The 17588-nt window shown below is 42.6% G+C and overlaps 1 protein-coding gene across 1 annotated transcript; it reads right to left on the reverse strand.

Annotated features, from left to right (window-relative positions):
* Window positions 1–145: 145 nt before the first annotated feature.
* On the reverse strand, window positions 146–16645 carry msh2 (mutS homolog 2 (E. coli)). Its single transcript, XM_085761810.1, has 16 exons — window positions 16416–16645; window positions 14992–15140; window positions 14117–14407; window positions 13182–13328; window positions 12926–13075; window positions 12008–12141; window positions 10925–11124; window positions 9816–9925; window positions 9592–9715; window positions 6159–6309; window positions 5974–6071; window positions 4913–5158; window positions 3659–3863; window positions 2760–3007; window positions 1194–1369; window positions 146–419 (listed from the first exon to the last, which is right to left on the reverse strand). The coding sequence occupies exons 1-16, from the start codon at window positions 16621–16623 to the stop codon at window positions 243–245; spliced, it is 2814 nt and encodes a 937-aa protein (XP_085617936.1). The 5' UTR covers window positions 16624–16645; the 3' UTR covers window positions 146–242.
* Window positions 16646–17588: the final 943 nt, after the last annotated feature.

Consider the following 17588-nt stretch of genomic DNA (forward strand, 5'->3'; position numbering starts at 1 on the left):
ACACGACATTAATGTTTGAAGTGCAGTCGACACACACACACGGTGTTTCCAAGGAAATGTGATGTTCTTGAAAATTACTCGGGTCATTGACGTGCAACAACATGTCATGTGCGTAAATAACAAAAGTGGAGAAAAAACACAAACGCACATCACATCCAGGAATAATTCTTTATTGAAAAACTATACAGTGTGTTTATGATCTAGTGTTTGACTGAGGTTCGTCTTTGTCCCCCCCCAAAAAATCAGGCTGTTTTCACGGGAACGCAGCGCGAGAGGATCTCTGTGACAAACGTGTTGTTTTTACCGACCAGCTCCTGCTTCATCCTCCTGAGCGCCGCCTTCACCTCCTCCTCGCTCATGTCGCTGGCAGGAAGAGACTTGGCCTTCTCCAGGAAGTCCTGGATCAGGGTCTCCCCGACCTGAAGGAGAAAGACACAAGTTTTACTCAATACAACATTTTGTGTCTGTGCATACGGCGTGAACCAGCGCTTCCTCAGCCTCGTAGGGCAGGCGTGGTACTGAAAACCGTTATTAAAGCAGAAGTAAGCGATCCGATCGTTTTGGCTAATGCTGCGTTCCAGGCAGGCTTTTGAAACCGTAAATTACAGCTTCAAGTCACGACTTACGACTTTGTAGCGTTCCAGGCAACCCACTCGTGTTTTTCCGACCTGTTTTACCTGTGAAAGTCACTATAACGGCCACTCGTAACTGAACTCGTACCAGATCGAACTGGTACGACTTCACAGGTCGGAAAAACACGAGTTACGGGTTGCCTTGAACGCACCATAACTTCTTGTCAGCCGATGGAGTTAGCAGCCCCCGCCCTCGTCATGGATCTATTGGTCCTCGTCCCTACGTCACCACATTCAGGCGCATCCCTTGGCTGCACACACAGCCCTTCATGCCGTTCTCTCTCCTCATTGGATAAAAATTGTAGGATACGAGAAAAGTTTTCTCCTCGGCTCAGAGCAGAGCAGAGTGACTGACAGACCCGTGTTTCAGACCAAACACTCTATGTAAGTGATTGCTGTCGGAAGATATAACTATTTAAGACTTATATTAACACAAAAATATCTCTTACTTCTGCTTTAAACGATGTCAACTCCACAGATATTATGGGATATAAAATGCGATTATGCTCGATCATATGTCTGTGTGCCGCGATGACAGCAGGATAAGTTGTCTTGTCCTACTTGTTTGTCTGTTCGTCGTCTCTTGGCCTCGGGCTCTTCCCCCCGGTCCGACTTCTCTCCTGCCGGTTCCTGGAACTCCTCCAGCTCCACGGCCTTCTCCTTCGCCATGGCAACCACCGCCGGCGGGAAGCAAGCCAACTCGGCCACGTGGATACCGAAACTCTGGTCGCAAACACCTTGAACACACGGTTTTGGAAACATCTATTTAGAAAATCACTTCATGGTAATCTGCAAACACCAGACTACAACTTGATAATCATTTTTCTGATCGATTAAAGAGTCAAACACGTAAAAATATCAAAGATAAACTCTTTAATCTGCCAGAAAAATTGGCACTTTTGTGTTTTTTTGGTTGTAAATATAACATTTTTACATTTAACAGATCAAATAAATGAATCAACTACAGAGAAATATCGACTGCAGTCACAGTGGGGTTTAAAAAAAACAACATTTGCACAATCACACCCGCTGTCTCGCATCAACTTTCATTCATGCCAGCTGCAACCGTGAATGAATGAATGAAAGTATTTGAGAAAACAGCGTTTAAGTCCTGTATTGTAACGAATAAATGATGAGACTGATTGAACGCTTGTTTTCTCGCTTATTAAGAGAGTCACAAGAGAATCACTTCAGTCTCACCAGGAGAGTGAAGTCTGAATGAATGTATCTGTATGAACATTATCTGTGTTTAAAGAGCGTGAAGCTGTCACTTTGAAGGGATAGTTCACTCAAAATTGAAATTTCACTCATTATCTACTCACCCTCATGTCAACTAAGGGCTGGGAGAAGAGTCCTCTGTGCCTTCTCTGAGTTACAGCACTGCATGTCCATATGACGGTTGCGAACGGGGCTCGCTTTTCTTCGTCCAAAAAGACACACCAAAAAACATCCAAATACCTCCATAGTGCTCGTCTGTAATGTCCCTCTTGTATTGAAGCCCCAACATGAGAAATTGTTCCGAAAAAAATTAAATAAGTATATATTTTAAGCTTGTTTGTAGCGGAAGCTCCCGGTGTTGCTCTGCCGGAATCACGCGAGATTTGCACAGACACAGGCAGAGCAGTGAACTGAGACACTGGGAGCTTCCGCTACAAACAAGCTTAAAACGTAGACTTATTTAATTTTTTTCGGAACAATTTCTCATGTTGGGGCTTCAATACAAGAGGGACATTACAGACGAGCACTATGGAGGTATTTGGATGTTTTTTTGGTGTGTCTTTTTGGACGAAGAAAAACGAGCTCCGTTCGCAACCGTCATATGGACATGCACTGCTACGCTGAGCCCCACTGTAACTCAGAGAAGGCACAGAGGACTCTGAAACTTCTCCCGGCCCTTAGTCGACATGAGGGTGAGTAGATAATGAGTGAAATTTAAATTTTGAGTGAACTATCCCTTTAACAGATCGATGACGTTTGTAATGTCAAACACTTTATGGCAGGAGAGGCCGCGTATCGATAAACAGACGTTCATTCTGTAGATCTCGGGTCTATTGAGGTTAGAAAATGAGAAATGAGGCAGTTCGACTCGTGTGTGACCACATGTCAGGCGCCTGTGTGTCCTCTGACCTGGTTTGACTCTGTAGAGCATGGTGAGCGTGTTGTGGGAGGTCAGGGCCGTGACGTGCAGGTTTTGCACAGTGGCCTGCTGAGCGGCGAGCGCCGTCAGCTCGTGGAAGTGCGTGGCGAACAGGCAGAAGCAGCCGATCTTGGAGGCGATGTGTTCGCTGATGGCCCAGGCCAGGCCGAAGCCGTCGTAGGTGGACGTTCCTCGGCCCAGCTCGTCGATGATGATGAGCGAGTTCTCCGTGGCCGAGCTGCAGGGACGAGCACGAGGGATGAAGATGAGATCATATGGAGCCATTTCCCTGACATTAAAAGTTGGCATTGAAAACAGAATTTGGCATTGTAATAAAAGTTGTATTGACACTGAAACAAGTATTGGCATTGAAAAATGTTGGAACACAGGCATAAAAAATACAATATTTTATTTGGATTAAAAAAATATATATTATCATGTAGTTTTCAATGTCAGTCTTCAGATTTCTTCTTCATGTCCATTTTTACACTGCATTTCCCCCCAGTCTCACTGGTTTTCAGTTTCAATTTTTTTTTTTTTCCTGTTTCACTGTTCTTTTTTTCAATGCCAAGTTACTGTCAGGGTTTTGCCGTGGAGGGGAGGGTCTGAGGGGAGGGGCAAAGAAGAAATCTGAAGACTGACATTGAAAACTACATGATAATATATTTTTTTAAAATCCAAATTAAATATTGTATTTTTTATGCCTGTGTTCCAACATTTTTCAATGCCGATACTTGTTTCAGTGTCAATACAACTTTTATTACAACGCCAAATTCTGTTTTCAATGCCAACTTTTAATGTCAGGGAAATAGCTCCATAAGATCAGAGCTGGGGTGTCGCTTGCGTTTAGCCGACAAGCTCGTGCGTGTGTGTGTGTGTGTGTACCTACCGCAGAATGGCGGCGGTCTCCAGCATCTCGGCCATAAAGGTGGACACGCCCTTCACCTGGCAGTCCCCTGCTCCCACCCTGGCCAGGATGCTGTCGGTCACGCTGAGCTCCGCCTTCTCGCACGGCACGAAGCAGCCGATCTGAGCCATGAGGGCGATCACGCCCACCTGACGGATGAAGGTCGACTTGCCGCCCATATTTGGTCCTGGAGGGAAGAAGAGACGAGAAGAACGTCTACCCGCTGTAGAGCTTTTTTTGACTTTGTTTATTCACTCAGTACGTTTACATGACACTTGAAAAAACCGAATGATTGCCTTAATCTGACTGTAACTGGACAACTGAAGTGCATGTAAACACCTTAGTCCGACTGAAGAACTCCGATTAAGACACCCAGATAATGCGATTGGAATTCGATTTCCTCCGTCATGTATACACCTTAGTCGGAGTATAACTGGACAATGCATGTGCGCATGCTCCACAACAGTAGAGACGGCACAAAGTGGAGCAGAGAAGAGAAGCCGCCCGAACCCCGCAAAGTAAAGAAAAAAACCCAACGTCAGCACAGATTCAATGCATTTCACACAGGAGTGTTTTATTCTAAAAAAAAAAAAAAAAGAGAGAGAGAGAGAGAGGGGAAAAAAGGGAAGCCCGCATCCTATTCTCAGCGTGAATCCGGCCCAGACTGACGTGTCTAGTCGGGAACTGCAGTTGAGAATTTATTAATAAGCTTACTGAGTTGTTTATATTCTGTTTTTTACCAGGTGACAGAGAAGTCAACAGGACAGGCGGCGTATTAACCCGCTGAAATGACCTGTGACGATGCATGAGGGGGCGGACCCCGTCAGTTATTCGGTTTTCTCAGTTGCATGTATATTGAGACAAGGACAGAAGTCCGACTTGACGCCAAAATCGAATTTTGAGCATAGCTGGATTAAGCTCTGCATGTAAACGTACTGACTGATAAAAGGAAATAGTAGATTGAATAGTATTTAATACAACCTGATTTATAAGAGGGTCGGCAAAATAAGCTTCAGCCTCGACCTTATTGGTCTAAATGTCTATTGTACACTTTCTTTATTTACTTATTGTTTACTTTGATTTGCATATTTTCTGTTTTCTTAGACCTTGTCCAGCTGCTGTATTTATGTTGAGCTGTAATCTCTATTGTACAATGAGGTGCCACATCAGGACCAAAATAAACTAAACTAAACAATACATAAGTAAAAACAAAAACCCATCAACGTCTCTTCTCACCTGTGATGATGTAGAAGCTCCTCTCTCCCTGCACGAAGGTGATGTCGTTGGGTATGAAGGCGGTGTCTGCGTCCGTCTCCATGCAGGGATGTCTGGCCTGCAGCAGCTCCGTGCGCCTGCAGCCGTCGGCTAGGAGACGAGGCCGGACGTACGGCACGGGAGCCGAGACGGACGCCACGGCGAAACTGGCCACTGCGTCCAGCTGCGCTATGACGTCACTCAGCGTCTGGAGGGGGTCCACGTAACCTGGTGGTTTTTTAAACATCTCAACAATTAATACGAACGATCAAACACAGAGATGTTTGCAGCCTCAAAAACAACTGATATCTGATTAAATGTTAAATGTTGTCATTACTATGATTATTAGGCTTGTTCTGTATACCAGTACTATATTGGTACCAGGGGCATTTAAAACGGTACTACGGTATACTGCGTGTGTGAACGAGAATAACAGAGAAAGAGATGAATGAACGGAACAATATTGCATTGATAGAAACTGCTGATAACAATTTCTCCCAAAAATTACAACTGGTCAAAATAACAAAAAAGATGCAGTGTTTTCAGACCTCAAACAATGAATAATGAAGAAAACAAGTTGATATTCATTTTTAAACAACAGAACAATAAGGTTTTAACTTGGGAAGAGTTCAGAAATTAATATCGATGGAAATCTCAATTTTAATCTTGCAGCAGCAGTGATTGTTTACTGATTTACTGATTATTTACTGATGTATGTTATAGATCTAAGATTTTCTATTAAAATAAAGCCAATAATGACATTTTTTGTGTTCTCTTTTTATTTGGAAAAGTATTTTTTGGTTTGTTTGTGTGTTTGGTTTTGTCCTTGTTGTTTTATATATTGTCTGGTTATGTAGCTCCTCTTGTTTCTACTCTCCTGTGTCATGTGTGTTGTTTGTTAATCACCCAACTTGCACATTAAGAGAGAGAAAAAAAAGACTTATTCCTTATTAAACCGTCCATGTGGCTCAGGCGAGGTCATTTCTGTTAGATCAACGCCATAGTGACGCGACAACGTGAGCAGCATGTGCAGAGAGCCTCACCTGAGGAGATGTTGATGATCTCTTTGACGATAGCATTCTGCGCCTCCTCGTACTCCTCCCTGCTCTTGGTGTACTCCTCGTTCAGCGAGCTCAGTTTACTGTGGACACGTGAGAGGAGGAGCGCAGGCCGTCAGCTGACAGGAGGAGTATGACCATTTTCAAATGTCTTAACATCCGACACCGACCTGTTAGTGAAACGCACTCCGTTCTTCTGAACGTCCAGCGTGGTGAACTTCTTGTTGTTCCTCAGGCTCTTCTCCTCCTTGCAGGTGACTCTCAGGTAGAAACCCAGCATGGCGTTCGACTCCAGCTTCACCGTCTTACCGGCGTCCAGCCCTGAAACGCAAGAGTGACCACGATGAGCTCAAACTGAAAACCAAACACCACATGTCACGTCAACTAGAGGTCGACCGATTAATCGTTTTGGCCGATTAATCGGCGCCGATAGGACGTTTTACAAACTATCGGAATCAGCGGAACTTGGCTCCGATAGTGGCCGATGGCTGCAGTTTTTTCCACCGCGCCATAAACTGCTTCTTCCCTGCCGCTCTCTGTCTCTCTGATCACTGAGGGGCGGGGCTGCTCTTCACACACACACAGAGCAGGGGAGAGAGAGAGACGGGGCATGTGCAGCGGCAGCAGCAGAGAAGTGACCCAGGTGAGGGTACTGTAGGTGCGGTGCGACCGCAGTAAGAGAGAGGTGGCAGGTGGAGGGGCTGACTGGAACGAAACTCTCTTGTTATTTAATGAGAAACACTGTAGTATTTTCTCTTAATCATATAAGGGTTCCTGCATAGATAATGTGGTGGCGGCTGCCACGCTAAATATCTCACCGCCACCAGCTCACGAGTCAGTGTTTTTTTTTTTTTTTTTTTCCTCTCCGGCTTTTTGTGCTTTTATTTTGAAAGGACAGCTAGAGAGAGACGGGAAAGGAGGAAGAGAGAGCGCCGCAGAGTTGGGGCAGACGCACAATAATGGCTTCTTTACACTAACAAAGTTGGGCTCTTATGGGCTCTACTCGACTTGGTTTAGGTCCTGTTCCATAACAGCTTGAGTTCCTCCTCAGCGGGGGGACGGGGTTCGTCAATATCACGGCCGCTACGTGCGTCTCGCTCTCTTTTTTTCTCTCTCTCCGCCGTCAGCTCCAAACACACTCGTCCAACTCGATCACGATCATTACAGCGTGGTTTTTCTTTTTACAGGCGATGGGTTTTCCACACAGTAGGCTAACTGTAGTGAAACAGTCACCTGTTAATGTAGGCTACGGCGTAACCACACCACGAGCCAACGTCCTGTTTAGTTACAGTCTCCTCTCCTGCAGCGTCACGTCACTACAGCTGTTCTGATGTAAACAAACTCACGTGTGGAGTTCGGCTGTTCGTCACTCACAGGGTCCAGGGATGATTCAGTGTCCCACATCCTTTAGTTTTACACTAGCTAATAGCTATATATTATTATTAAAAAAAAAAAAATTAAATAAAAAAAAAATTTATTAATATATATATATTTTTTTCGTGGTGGTGGGGGGGGGGGGGGTGGGGGGGGGGGGGGGGGGTGGGGGGGCGGGGGGGGGGGGGGGTGGGGGGGGGGGGGGGGGGGGGGGGAGGGGGGGTATCAGCCGATTAATCGGCTATCGGCTTTTTCCTGCTCCAAACTATCGTTATTATATCGGAATTAAAAAATCCACTATCGGTCGACCTCTAACGTCAACGTTAACATTATCTGGGTTCATAAGACGACCCAGATGTTTCTTTGCTCAGGCCTGAACCAGAGTTGTGAAACAACACGCTTCAAATCTAACTTGTGTTTTCTCACAAAAAAAAGTTTCCCATTCACATAAAACTATCAAACATCTGGTTAAACCAATCCTTTTATTTCTATTAACAAAATATTGATTCATGCTCAAGTGCATTTCACATGTGAAGCTGTTATTGTTATTGTTGCTAACAAAAAGGAACAGGAAAGAAATACTGTAGAGAAATCTAGTTACAACACTGCACACAAATAAATCTGAACTTATTAAAAGGGAAAACACAAGAGTGGAATAAAAAAAAACAACCTCATCTTCACATGAAGTTTCATTGCTATCTTTCTCTGTTCTAAACCACAGTGGGAATAAATGGTTTGAGCCATGATGAAATGAGAAGATGTGACAACATCTACAACACTGAACGACCCTGAAGGCATCACAGACATACAGACATGTGGAAAATATTAGGACACCCCATTTGGTTTACGTCAAACACGTCCTCTGTCCCGGTGTCCAAATAACTAACTCGGTTTTAGACTCATCTGTCCAGAGAACATGATCCCAGAAGTCCTGGTCTTTGTCTGCGTTCTCTCTGGCAAACTTCAGTCTGGCCTTCATGTTTCTCTTAGAGAGAAAAGTTTTCCTTCTCGCACACCTCCCATGCAAGTTACACTTGTGCTGCAGTCTCTTTCTGATTGTAGAGACTTATACTTTCACATCAACAGCAGCAGAAGCCTGCTATAAGTCCTGTGATGACATTGTATGGTTTTTGGAGACTTCTTTCAGCATCTTGCGGTCAGTCTGCTCTCTGGCTGAACTTGCTCAGACGTCCAGACCTGGTCGTGTCGGCAGTTGTTTTGTTTAAATGTCCTCCAATTGTAGACTTATTTTCTGAACAGTAGAACGGCTGATTTGAAATAGTTGAGATCTTTTTATATACCTTACCAGACTCATAAGCCATAAGCCAAAAACTTATTTTTCTCAAGATTTTGGTCCCAAAATGGCTTTTTTGGGAATAAACTAACCTATATTCAACAGCCAATTACTCAAGACTGGAACAAGTTAGAAACACACAGTTTTTTTTGCTGGAAAGTAGAGACTCTCTTCTTTAATTTGATGGATTGAATGTGTATATAATAGTAGCCTACATAATATATGGTGGGGCTAAAAAGATCAGTCAAAAAGCTGAAAGTAGCTGGTGTGAAAATGGCTGGCAGTGAAAGAGTTAAATATCCATATGTCCAAATATGTGTAAAAAACAAAACAACAACAGACAAAAAACACAGGCTTTCATAGAGTGTCCTAGTTGCTGTCGGCTTGTTGTGTCTTTTCTGTCACACGACATCTTAAAAGGGATACGCCAACATTTTTTTTTTTTTTTTTTATGTGTCCTGCCTCACTCCCGAGTCCATGACAAGCAGATAGACACCATCCTTTCGACTGTGCGTGCAGTAACAAGGGAGATAGAGCCGTATCGCCCGTATTAGCTTAGCTCAAACGCTGGAAGTGTATAGGTAGTGTTAGCCTGCCTCCACCAAGTCATCAGAGAAACTCTTCAGCAACTCTAAACGGACCGATCTTCGTCTCAGAGCTGACAAAACTCTCCGGTAAGGCATCTTGAGCGGTCAAATGCCGCTAACGGAACCAGATCGGTCAAAACGGAGGGTTCAAGCAAAGATGGTTTATTTTGGTTGAAGCTAGCTACATCGAGGGTAGGTGAGCTTCCTATTTCAAAGTAAAAGCACTTCTGTATGTAAAGGGCAACGGGTGTTTTATTTTGTGAACATTTTTCACATTTTGTTGTCAGGAACAGTGTGTCTCTGTGAGGTGAACAGATGTGTGTTGTGTTGATGTTGTGTGTAAATCACCTAGATCTCTGGCGGCGCTGCTCAGCACCGCCTGCATGCTCTTCTCCAGCGCGTCCATCTTTTCCCTCAGCTCGCTCAGCACCGGGTCAAACGACGCCTTCACCAGGAATTCGTGGTGGTCGATCTGCACATGGACATGGAGATGGAGATGGATGATGCCGATGTTAACAAAATAAAAAAACACACAGCACAGAACCACATTTTCGTGCAAGAGAAAAAAAGACCTGGTTCATGTCCAGAGTGGTTTCGATCATCTCCTGATACTTAGTGAAGTCGGTCAGCAGATCTCTGAGGGGGGCGAGGAACACGGCCTCCAGCAGAACCTCGTAGCTCCCTACAACACACACACACAGATTAATGGATACTTAGTGTATGTGTTAATACTGGAAATGGGTCAATGACGTGATGCAACCCAGTGTCTAGTGGTGTAACCTGTATTTTCTCATAAAAATCTGACTATATACACAGGGAAATAAATCTGGACTCAAATGTGGAATTAATGTAATTCACTTTTTCAACGCAACACTATGTTTCTTAACAATTTTTTACATAATCTGTCACATTATTTTGAAGAAAAGCAGTGGTTTTAGGATAAGTCCTGCTTAGTGCTGCTAAAATGCATTAAAATTCAAATATAGAAATACAGCAAAATCATTCTTATCGTTCTTATGTGGTTACACCATTTGAGATTTTCTGGGGTATTCAGTCTTACTTTCGTTTAAAAAAAAATTGTTAAAATGACATAAAACTAACATGAATACAAATAATACATATTAACAAATCTGATACCTTTAAAACAATTTTTTAAAGATATTTGTGAATTGCTCATCTTACCAACCCTTATTTGTTACTGATGGCTTGAAAATCTAATCGCTTCTATTCATGTTTTCAGTTGACCTGTCATGATGGATGACAACTCATGTGCCACTTCTAACTGGTTGTATTGTTTTGCTAAGTGTGTTTCCACTTAAGAAGAAATTAAAAAACAAACAAGCAAACAATAAAAGAACTACTACCAGGTATCAGTGATTCTCTTTCGCCGATCAGAGGGTCAGACTCGTGCAAACGGACACATGACGTCTTATAACCAGGAAAATCATATGTGAATGAAGCAGTGTTGTACAAAATGTCATCTTGGAAGTCATTACTAATTGGATTTGAATGAGCCACAACAGCTGAAGACCATGTGTCAGACGACAGCTTCAGACACAGACAAAGAAAGTGTGTTCCTGGTCGGCTCGGGGGAATCAAAAGTAGAGCGGCGGATCGCGGAGAGTCGATTAAAATGTTACCTCAGTGTTGATTCAAACGCTCCGGGTCTGTGTGAGTGTACCTGAGTATCTCTCCAGGGCTGTGACGAGGGCCGGGATGTGGCTGACGGCCTGATAGACCCGGTAACAGTCCTGCAGCGTCGCGCTGTGGCGGTGGAACTTCTTGGCCATCCGGTGAAGGTCGGGGAAGCGGCGCAGCAGGTCTTCCTGACACGTCTGCCTGAGCTCCGAGTCACACACGAAGCTCTCCACCAGGTCCAGCCTGCACACACACAACACAATAAAAAAATTAAAAGCATCCACAAAATTTGTCATATGAGTGCAATTAATTTCATGCTCATCTATCAATAGTTGCACATCCACAAGGCAGCTACATTGTAACACTTTAATGTCACTATAATGTTTCTTACATTCAACACTTTATCTATTTATATCGTTGCATTTTAATCTACTTTTTCAGTTTTCACTCTGGATAAAACTGCTTCAAACTATCTACTGTGATTCAACCAAGAAAAACAATGAGCTACAGCTGAAATATTTGTTGATTAATCGGTCAGCCAACAACTATTTATGAAGATATGATGCCAGAAACTATTCTTGTTCCTATTGTCCATTCTTTTTTTGTGTCGAAAATTGAACTGGAATCTTGGACAACCTCATGTTTTTGAAATGAATGAAAGTGAATCATTAATCAATGTATGTTAAATGTTTGGCAAATCATCAGATAATGATAATAACCATTATTATTTACAGCCTTTCAATACATAAACACAGGTCTCATTACACTTCAGTGTTACTCAAAAAGATTTTTGGCCCACAGCTTCTGAAACTGAGACTGATCCAAAATGCATCTTAAACAGAAAGACGTAAAAGCTCAAGGTTCCTGCACTATTTTAAAAATCTTAACACATTATAAGAGTTCATTTAACTTTTGTTTTTATTCTCTTGTAAACAATGATTTGAAGCAGAGGTGGAGCAGAATATTCAGTGAATGTGAAGTCCAACAGCACACAATAAAAACAAGACTATTTGATCATGGATTCAAAAATGTTTAAATTGTTTATCTTAAATTATTGATTCTATATAAAAAAATGAACATGGAGAATGAGTGGAATTAAAATATCAGATGTTTATGTCAGTTTTACCTCTCCTCTATTTTAGTTTTGTCCATGAGCGGCTGTTTGATCCACTGGTTGACCAACCGCTGGCCCTGCGGCGTACGACACTTGTTCAACAGGCCGGCCAATGAGTGAGCTCCGCTGGTGTCGTCAGGCGAACCCTGGAGGATACAGTTAAAAATCACATGATTCAAAGCCCCTTAACGTGTAATATGATGAACATCTCACATGGCTTCTGTAACACACTGCAAACCAACACACTGGACCATAAATTTAAAGGGTAAGTTTGACATTTTGGCAAATTGGCCCATTGCCATAATCCCTATAGTCATAGCAGTAGGTTCGTTACCTTTAATTGTCGGTGCAAGCTATTTTTAGAACGGCGGAGCAGAGCTGCGAGCTGCTCAGAGCTACGCTACGGAGGCTAATGGGATTCTTGGTTTCCCTCATCGAACTCATCAAATACACAATCCAACAACTCCAACACACTCTCATGGACAAGTTGTGACCTGCACATTCACCACGCTATGAGATATGTGAGAATGTTGCCAGACGGAGTTGTTTTAGAGGTCAATTCATGCAAAACAGCAGTTTTTTAGCAAGCAGTCTCTGAATTTGCCTCGAAAACAACTCTGTCTCATAACATTACATTATTATCTCATAGCGTGGTGAATGTGCAGGTCAACTTGTCCACCAGAGCGTTTTGGAGTTGTTGGATTGTGTATTTGATGAGTTCGATGAGGGAAACCAAGAAATCCCATGAGCCTCCGTAGTGTAGCTCTGAGCAGCTTGCAGCTCTGCTCCGCCGTTCTAAAAATTAACGGTAACGAACCTACTGCTATGACTATAAGGATTATGGCAATGGGCCAATTTGCCAAAATGTTGAACTATCCCTTTAAATGTTCTTTCAAATGTCACTGTTTTAATATTTTAACTGCAACTGACCTGGAAGAGGTTCAGAGCCCTGACGGCGGCGTTGTCCAGCCTCATGTACTGACCCAGGTCCAGAGAGGTCAGACTGAAGGAGTTGAAGTGGGACTCGTCAGAGAGCAGCTCAAGGAAACGAACCACCGCGGCCAAGCACGACATCGCCACCTGCACACAATGAACCACACACACACACACACAGACAGAGATGTGAGTCAGTTCTGGTCACTTCTGTGTCGTTCTTGTGAGTGAGGAAGCTCCGTCTCTTCTCCACCTGTTTGTCCAGCTCTGGCAGCGTGTTGCTGGCCACGGTCTCTCCTCTCTTGGCTCTCAGCAGCCGGTTCAGATCCTGGACCATGTCCTTGCTACTGAACTCCGCCCTCTTCCTGTCAGAGACCAGCACGCCGCCGCGCTCCACCACCTACACACACACACACACACACACAGACATCATCTTTACACAGTTTCAAAGAGCTTAAACAGAGGATAAAAAGGATTCACTGCTAAAATAAAGTTAAAGGGACAACGAGGAGTTTTGGAAAAGCGAAGCGTTTTCACACTACATTTATGAGCCTCCGCGCGCACCGTACATTTCTTTGACCGCCGCAAGACAGACTCGTGTTTTCATTCATCAATAATTAAAGTCAGAGGTTCAAAGAGGTTCACATACCGTCGTAGTTCCGACCATAAACGGCGATTCTGCGGCGTTATTCTCATAACTCGCCACGAAGGAAACGCTGGTCGGCTCGACCAGCGTTTCCGCCACCACTAATAATAACAAAATAACGATAAAGACAAAACGATATATTTATCGAAAATGGGCCCATTAACAAGTGTGGGTAGCGGAGATTCATCCACATTAACGTGAGACTTTTTTATAACCGAATAGAAACTCCTCGTTGTCCCTTTAAAAGTGAAACCAAATATGATAAATAATGAAAGATCCAGGATCAGTGACAGTATTTTCACATCAAACCCACATTATATTTTATTCAATTTATTATATTTAACAACCACCCTTTTGAAATGTTTTATACATCTAAAAATACTCTGCTAGAAATAATCATTTGAGTTTGATATCTGATCTTATCAGCATTACAACTGTGTCAATTTTTAAACATTTTTTTCAGAGCAGATGTTGCATCCAACTGCCCTTGCTAAAAAAATAAATAAATGAAGTTACACTGAGTTGAATTATATTTTGCAAACCTCTCGCAGTTTGTTGCCGTCGGCGTTCCCCTCGCCCTGCGCTAACAGACACTCTTTGGGGCCGAGTTGAACGAGCAGAGACTCCAGGTTGGAGAAGATCTCGTTATCTGGAAACTCGCACACTCCCATCGTCCTCTGGGCAGCGTCCACGTATCCGACCCCGACCACGCGCTGCCCGTCGGCTCCCGTGGCGAAGCGCACGGCCACAACTCCCGCGCAGCCCTCCGCTCCGGTCCCACCGCCACCACCGAACAGGATCTCCTCGAACTGGGTCAGGTTTCCTGGGGAGGCCTGAGTGTGGAGGGGAGGGAGGGGGTCAGCCCTATGTTCCCACAGCCCAATGATCCCACAGTCCCATGTTCCCTCAGGTTTATGTTGCCTCATTTCTAAGATTTTTCTTATTTCTAAGAATTTTCTCAAAATGAAACTAAGTCAAGTCATCTTTATTTTAAAGGGATGATTCGGAGTAATTTCAAACTAGGGTCTTTGCACCATGACCTACAAACTTTCTAATGCTTTGTTCACTACTACTACTAACACTATTTGTACTACTGTAGAAGTTTGTTGTCTAAATTGCACTAACTCATGGAGGTGAGTTTAATTTCGGTATAAGGGTTCGTCACTCAACCCTATGTTGGAGTATCGGTGTTGGAAGGGGTCAGCCCTGTGTTCCCATGGGCCCTGTGTTCCCAGATTTAGCTAAAAGCTCCTTTACATCTGTAGTCAACTGCTGCTGGATAATAGGTTGGGTGTAATTGACTACCAAATTGGGAGAAATGGGGATACAATCTGATGCAAATTGATCATAAAGGAAATGTGGGAACATAGGGCCTAATTTTCTCACTTTTAAAAAGGTGAAGGAGTTAATCAACCACCTTGTACTCGATCCTCCAGTCGTGCTCCTTGCTGCTCTTGCTGTGGTTCTTGTACACTTCCACTCTGTACTGCCTCACCAGCAGCAGGTCTTTAACAAAGGCCTCGAAGTTCAGCTTGCTCAGGACCACGCTCTCCAGCTTGCGACTCCCTGTTAACCAACAAACATTAATATTAGAAACAACTTCAGAGATCAATTTATTTATAACATTAGATCCATCAATGACTTCACTTGTTCCTTTAGAGGTATGTCATCTCTTTTTGCAGATTAAACTCACAGGATGCATGAGACACGGTGGCAAACTCACTTTAAGAAATGCGACATGCTGCACTTGTGACCTGACACGAGACACGAACGGCACAAATGCCTTTTCAAACTATTTGTTTAGCATTAATACATTGAAAGGCACTGAATTTAATACAAAACAGCAAAATAATCAAAAGACAGAGTTGAAATCTGCGCGTTGAGAGGACAGAGTCGTCACCTAATTAATATTCACAGTGATAAGACAAGACAGATGTCAATTAATGTCTGAAATTAAATGATGAAGCTTGAACTAAATACTGGACTTCCTGATGCAGAACTTATTTAGATTTAACTTTTTTTGAGTCCTTATTCCTACAGGACCTCAATTAGCTCATAATTAGGTTATAAATAGTATATTTTTATTGGTTAGTTATATTGAGCATACATATGTGTGGGTTTTTTTTAAAGATACAGTGAATAACATCATAGTAATATCATAGTAATCTTATATAGTGCTGGTCCTAACTGCTGCTCATGAGATTTATCTTGTAGAAACATAAAACTAAACCCTCTGATGTGTTATAACAAGAAAATAATCCACATACTGTAAATGGTTATAGATTAACGTTTCACTTAGATTAACCTCCATTGCTCCTCTCTGCTCTGAGCTTTGGCAGCATTAAAGTTTTAATAATGCATCAACAGACAAAAGAACAAAAATAAACTCAGTAGGAAACGTAATATTATACAATAGTTTGCATCCGTGGCCTGACTTTTATAGATTTTGGATGTTGCTATAAAGGAATTGGCCGTTTCTTCTCATATGACACTGATTTCTTGACTCATGCAGTCATCTAACAATGTTGTTTGTTACGTCTCTCTCACGTGAATGCGGTGGCAGCCAAATAGGTAAATCCAGAGTTAACTGAACCATTAAACCACCTTTCTAGTACAGGAAGTCGGCAGTAGGTCAATTCATCCAAACAAAGTAGAGCTACGTTGAGTTTGACGAACCTGCTGCGTAGCACAGGCCTCAGGTTTGCAGCTAAGCTAACTACAAATGCATTTATTCATTTGTAGTTAGCTTAGCTTGACGCGCAGCTAGCCCGCAAATGCAAACTCAAAACAAAAACTCAGCTAGCTGCGTGTTTAGCAACAGGCTATGGATGCTAAGAATACCTGAGCCCAAATACTTGATGACCCCATTCGTCTTGAAAACTTCTTTCGCCGCGAATATGGCGTCTTTCCCGTGAACGGTGTAGTAGTCGCTACGGTCAAATATTCTGAAGGTGGTGTCCGGTTTCTCCGGCATCGAGAAAATGAAGTTGAGGAAGCCATGCTCGGCTGCACTGTCCATAGACAGGTTCTGCTTCGGTTGCACCGCCATGCTGGAATCTCCCGCCACCGCCGGGGACAAACAGGAAGTAACGTCATGTCACTGTGGGCTGTTCCCATGGAGACGCGGTGGCAGGATGAGGAAGTAGTTCTACTTTTTGTGTGTTTTTCTTTTGTTTTTAATCGTGTTTATGTTAAAACTGTATCGTCTTCTGTAAACAAAAAGCTATTAAAACAAATAAAACATTCAGATACCTCTTTAATGTTTTCATATAAGTAATTTTCTATATATTTATTTACTTTTTTCTCTCTTTTCTTTTCTTTTCTTTTCTTACTTTGTTCAATGTAGGACATTTTTTTTCTTGCTGCTATATTTTATTCAGAATTGAGTGAATACTAAATATAGGGCAGCAAGAAAAAAAAAGTACCAAAAAAGTACATTATTAGGTCAATATTATTGACCTAATTATGTAGCCTATTGAGCTGCTATACTAATTCCTGATGTTGTCTATTTTGAGTGTGTTTTTTTCTGTCATGTTTTTAACAATATATTTCTCTCCTTAAAAAAACAAAACAAAAAACAACTATTTTTCCTTTCAGTTCAACATGTGAAAGCCCTTTATCAGTAGGCCTAAGAAAAAAATTGCTTTACATTTACAGCAGTGTAGGCTATAAGATATTAGTGGGGTGAAACAGAGAGTGTTTGTTTGCATCTGGAACTAATCTGTGTCATTCCAGGCCAACAAAACATGCATCACTGACATAAAAGAAAATGTTACAAGGATAAGACGAAAGTAGCCTATACTGATCCTGCCTTCTAAGAAGAAGAAGAAAAAGAAAAATACTTTATTCATCCCCTGGAGGGAAGTTCAAATTGTCCAGCAGCTTACATAACCTAAAATGATATTATATAAATGCCATGTAAATATGTAAAGCCTAACAAATGGCATTGTGTATTTTGATGGCAGCAGGAATGAAGGATTTCCTGAATCTGTCTGTTCTGCAGGTCAGGGAGAT

Source organism: Trachurus japonicus, chromosome 19 (genome assembly GCF_045865225.1).
Source record: "Trachurus japonicus isolate A0001 chromosome 19, Traja_1.0".
Lineage (NCBI taxonomy): Eukaryota > Metazoa > Chordata > Actinopteri > Carangiformes > Carangidae > Trachurus > Trachurus japonicus.

Bases quoted from the DNA above. Each gene is read 5' to 3' on its own strand.
- msh2 (XM_085761810.1), bottom strand. From the start codon at position 16,623: ATGGCGGTGCAACCGAAGCAGAACCTGTCTATGGACAGTGCAGCCGAG. The intron at 14,408-14,991 runs GTGGTTGATTAA...CTCCACACTCAG, and splicing joins ACTGGAGGATCGAGTACAAG to GCCTCCCCAGGAAACCTGAC. The intron at 5,159-5,973 runs GTGAGGCTCTCT...AAAAACCACCAG, and splicing joins GATCATCAACATCTCCTCAG to GTTACGTGGACCCCCTCCAG.